Source organism: Mauremys mutica, chromosome 12 (assembly GCF_020497125.1).
Source record: "Mauremys mutica isolate MM-2020 ecotype Southern chromosome 12, ASM2049712v1, whole genome shotgun sequence".
In the NCBI taxonomy this organism is placed as follows: Eukaryota; Metazoa; Chordata; order Testudines; family Geoemydidae; genus Mauremys; species Mauremys mutica.
Window position 1 is genome coordinate 52,543,200 of NC_059083.1, and position 4,228 is coordinate 52,547,427.

The 4,228-nt window shown below is 41.3% G+C and overlaps 1 protein-coding gene across 1 annotated transcript; it reads left to right on the forward strand.

The window, feature by feature from the left end:
• Positions 1-448: 448 nt before the first annotated feature.
• On the forward strand, positions 449-1,369 carry LOC123346942 (olfactory receptor 6F1-like). The gene has a single exon (XM_044984379.1). The coding sequence runs from the start codon at positions 449-451 to the stop codon at positions 1,367-1,369; it is 921 nt and encodes a 306-aa protein (XP_044840314.1).
• The last annotated feature ends 2,859 nt before the right edge of the window (positions 1,370-4,228 follow it).

The following is a 4,228-nucleotide window of genomic DNA, read 5'->3' on the forward strand; positions in this document are numbered from 1 at the left end:
GTATTAGGTATCCTGACAGACTGCGATGGTGAACTCAAACCTTCAAGGGTCAGCAATATCTAATACAGGGGTAGGCAACCTATGGCACAGGTGCCGAAGGTGGCATGCGAGCTGGTTTTCAGTGGCACTTGCATTGCCCAGGTCCTGGCCACCGGTCCAGGGGGCTCTGCATTTTAATTTAATTTTAAATGAAGCTTCTTAAACATTTTAAAACTTTTATTTACTTTACATACAACAATTGTTTAGTTATATATTATAGACTTATAGAAAGAGACCTTCTAAACACGTTAAAATGTATTACTGGCACACGAAACCTTAAATCAGAGTGAATAAATGAAGACTCAGCACACCACTTCTGAAAGGTTGCCAACCCCTGATCTAATATATTTAACTGCCTCTATAACAATCTCTTGCTTTGTAACAGATGGAATATGTGTCTTGAACACAGATGGCAAACCAAACCAGAGCGCATGAGTTCATCCTCTTGGGCTTCCCTGATAGTCAATATTTGCAGACCTTCCTCTTTGTGCTGTTTTCCATGATGTACATCCTGACAATCATGGGAAACATGGCCATCATAATCCTAGTGAGAACATGCTGCCACCTGCAAACTCCCATGTATTTCTTCCTCTGCAATCTCTCTTTCCTGGAGATATGGTACACCACAGCCTGCATTCCCAAGACACTTGCAGTCTTCCTGGGGACAAGCAGAACCATTTCCTTTACTGGCTGCATCACACAGATGTACTTCATTCTATCCTTTGGCTGCACGGAATGTTTCCTCTTATCCGTCATGGCCTATGACCGCTATCTGGCCATTTGCTACCCACTGCACTATAGTTCCATCATGAACAGCACCTTGTCCGCTTGGCTAGCCCTCTGCTGTTGGGTATGTGGTTTCCTAGCTATTTGTGTGCCGGCGTATCTCATAACCACGTTGTCCTTTTGTGGACCTAATGTCATCAATCATTTCTATTGTGACCTAGATGCTTGGATAGTTCTCTCTTGCTCAGACACACATCTCCTTCAGCTGGTGGCTTTCATCACCTCCTTCATTGTCCTCCTGGGCACCTGTATAGTAACTCTGATCTCCTACATTTATATCATTTCCACAATAGTGAGAATTCCGTCAGCACAAGGATGGCAAAAGGCCTTTTCCACTTGCTCTGCTCATCTGGCTGTTGTGATTATCTGGTATGGCTCCACCATTTTCCTGTACGTCAAGCCTTCTGTACAGAACACCCTGGATCTAAACAAAATAGTCAACACCTTAAACACAATTGTAACACCACTGTTAAACCCTTTCATTTACACTCTAAGAAACAAAGAGGTGAAGAAAGCCTTGGAAAAGGCACTCACTGGTATGTAAAGCGTGTAGATGTCTTTGATTTGGTATATAGTAAGATATCATTAGAGCTGTTAACATTATTTCATTTGCATAGTTTTTTAAGAAAAAACAATCTTTTCTCAAAACCAGAAAAGGTTTTTTTTCTTTTTTTTCTTTTTGTTGAAACTGAGTTTTTTGAAATTCTGGTATTTAGAATTTTTCTGTTCAGCCTTTCTTTCTTTCTTTCTTTCTTCACTCTGTGACTCCTCAGCTTTTGAAAAAATATATAGTGGCACAAAGAAAAAAAAAAGAGAAATGAAAATAACCAAATCCCTGTATACCATTCACTGTATTGCATTTAGAAGGGAAAATGGAGCTGGGGGAAAAGGATAAAGAAAAAAGAAGGGAAAGGGGGGGAAATTCCAAAATATCAATATTTGGATTTTTCATATTTGTTTAAAAATGTTTTGCCAAAAAAAATACAAAGCAAAGAAAACAAAACAAAAAACTAAATAAAAATAATTACTTTTGGAATGAAAAATACTTTGAAATTTTGAATTGTTTCACAAATGTGGGTTTTTTTTTCCATTTTTTCAACAAATTCTAAGCAAAAGGTAAAATGTAATATGTCTTAGGGCTTTTGAATATGTATAGTCTCATCTACAAGAGCTTATCTAAAAACAGAATTCCCATCCAATGGGAAATTCCAATATTTTGAAATTTGATTTTGTTTTTGTTAGATGAAATCTTCTGAAATACTTAATTTTGATCTTGTTGAAATGTTTTATTTTGACTTTATCACTTCAACTTTTATAATATAATATAATGTAATATTAAAACATGTCTATAATATATTAATTATTATATTATGTTATATTATTGACACAAAACATTTAGATAATTTCGTATATAATTTTTTGATGAAATCAATACATTTCTGCAAAATGTTGCAATTTCATTGAACCAGCATTATAAAAGGAAAAAAATCCAACCAGTAGCTGTATTATTTACTCCAAATGGCTGGCTATTTACACAGAACAAAGCTTAGGTGGAAAACTCCTGTATTTTTATTACTGAAGTTTCCAAGTTCCTGTGTATGAACTCCATTTAAAACCAATTTTTAAAAGTATTTAGGCAGCTAAAGATATAGATAAGAACCAAGGGCTAGATTCACAAAAAGCGTTAGGTGCCAGACTGTCACTTCAGGTACCCAAGTCCCAGAATCAGACCCCACTGGGATTCACAGAACTAGCACTCAGCTGCTGCCAAACTCTTTTAGGTGCTTAAACTTACTCAGAACCTAAGTTTGTGCAGTAGAAGTTCCTTAGACACCTTTGTTTTTGCCACTGAGGACATGTCCTGTTGTCTCATTCTCTGCGCCCGGATTCCTCAGCCCCAGAGCAACACGTAAATGGGGAGAAGATCGGTGTTCCTGCACCTAACTTGCATGCAGAGTCTGATTTGGTAGGTGTGCTCAGAGCATACCTAATGCCACATAAAACAGCAGGAAGTAGCCTTCCCTGTAGGGTACTTGGCTGGAGTGTGGGACACCCCTGGTTTAGGTCTCCCCTTTGCCTGATGAGGAAAAAAAAAGGGATTTGAACAGAAGTCTTCTACCTCTCTGGTGAATCATAGAATCTCAGGGTTGGAAGGGACCTCAGGAGGTCATCTAGTCCAACCCCCTGCTCAAGGCAGGCCCAAACCCCCTGCTCAAAGCAGGACCAAACCCAAATCATCCCAGCCAGGGCTTTGTCAAGCCTGACCTTAAAAACCTCTAAGGAAGGAGATTCCATCACCTCCCTAGCTAACCCATTCCAGTTCTTCACCACCCTACTAGTGAAAAAGTTTTTCCTAATATCCAGCCTAAACCTCCCCCTCTGCAACTTGAGACCATTACTCCTTGTTCTGTCATCTTCTACCACTGAGAACAGTCTAGATCCATCCTCTTTGGAACCTCCTTTCAGGTAGTTGAAAGCAGCTATCAAATCACCCCTCATTCTTCTCTTCTGCAGGCTAAACAATCCCAGTTCCCTCAGCCTCTCCTCATAAGTCATGTGTTCCAGCCCCCTAATCATTTTGCTTTAATGCTTTAAACACTGGGCTAAGGGATATTCTGATGTGGGAGTCCTTTAGTCTCTCCTGGTGCAGTTGTTCCACTTTGGATGAATAAAGAGTCACTGGGCCAGAGGGCATATGCACACATGAGAATGACTATAGGCTGGTGGTTGGTAGACTCTCCCAGTGTGTGGGAGACCCAGGATCCAGTCCCCCACTGTAATGGCAGCTTAATTATTTATCCAAAGTGGAACAACTTCACCAGGAGAGCTACATCAGACTACCCTATCAACCAGTGTTTCACACACTCTCCTGAGTGTTTGGAGACCCCTGTTTAAATCCCTTCTCCCCCTCAAGTAGAGGAGGGACATAACCTAGTAGTTTTTCACATCACAGATGAGTACCTTAACCACTGGGCTAAGGGAGGGGACTTAAGACACCTCCTCGTCCTTGGTATCTGTGATGCTTCCCAGGGTTGTGAAGCACCTCTCTACTACCTGTCCTTAGAATGAGGAAGCCTTGTCTGTGTCTGTCAGGGGTCAGCTCCCCAGTCCCACCAGCCGTGGGCAACACAAGCACTCCCCTCTCAGCCTATGCAGGCTCCGCTGTCCCTCGACAGGTTAGTAATTAGCACTATCCAAAACCTGAGCCCTCGGAATATCTCCTTGGAGTGTCCAGCCCCTGGTCCACTGGAGACTCAGCGGTTTCACAGATCTACTGCTCCCAAAGAAGCAGGACACCCCAGCTTACCAGTTTCCCCTCGGATCACTGCTCCGCTCAACACACAGCGCTTAGCGATGTTTATAGTGAAAACACGCACAAGTTCATTTAACACAGAGGAGAGAT

Coding starts and splice junctions, on each gene's coding strand:
- LOC123346942 (XM_044984379.1), top strand. CDS start 449: ATGGCAAACCAAACCAGAGCGCATGAGTTCATCCTCTTGGGCTTCCCT.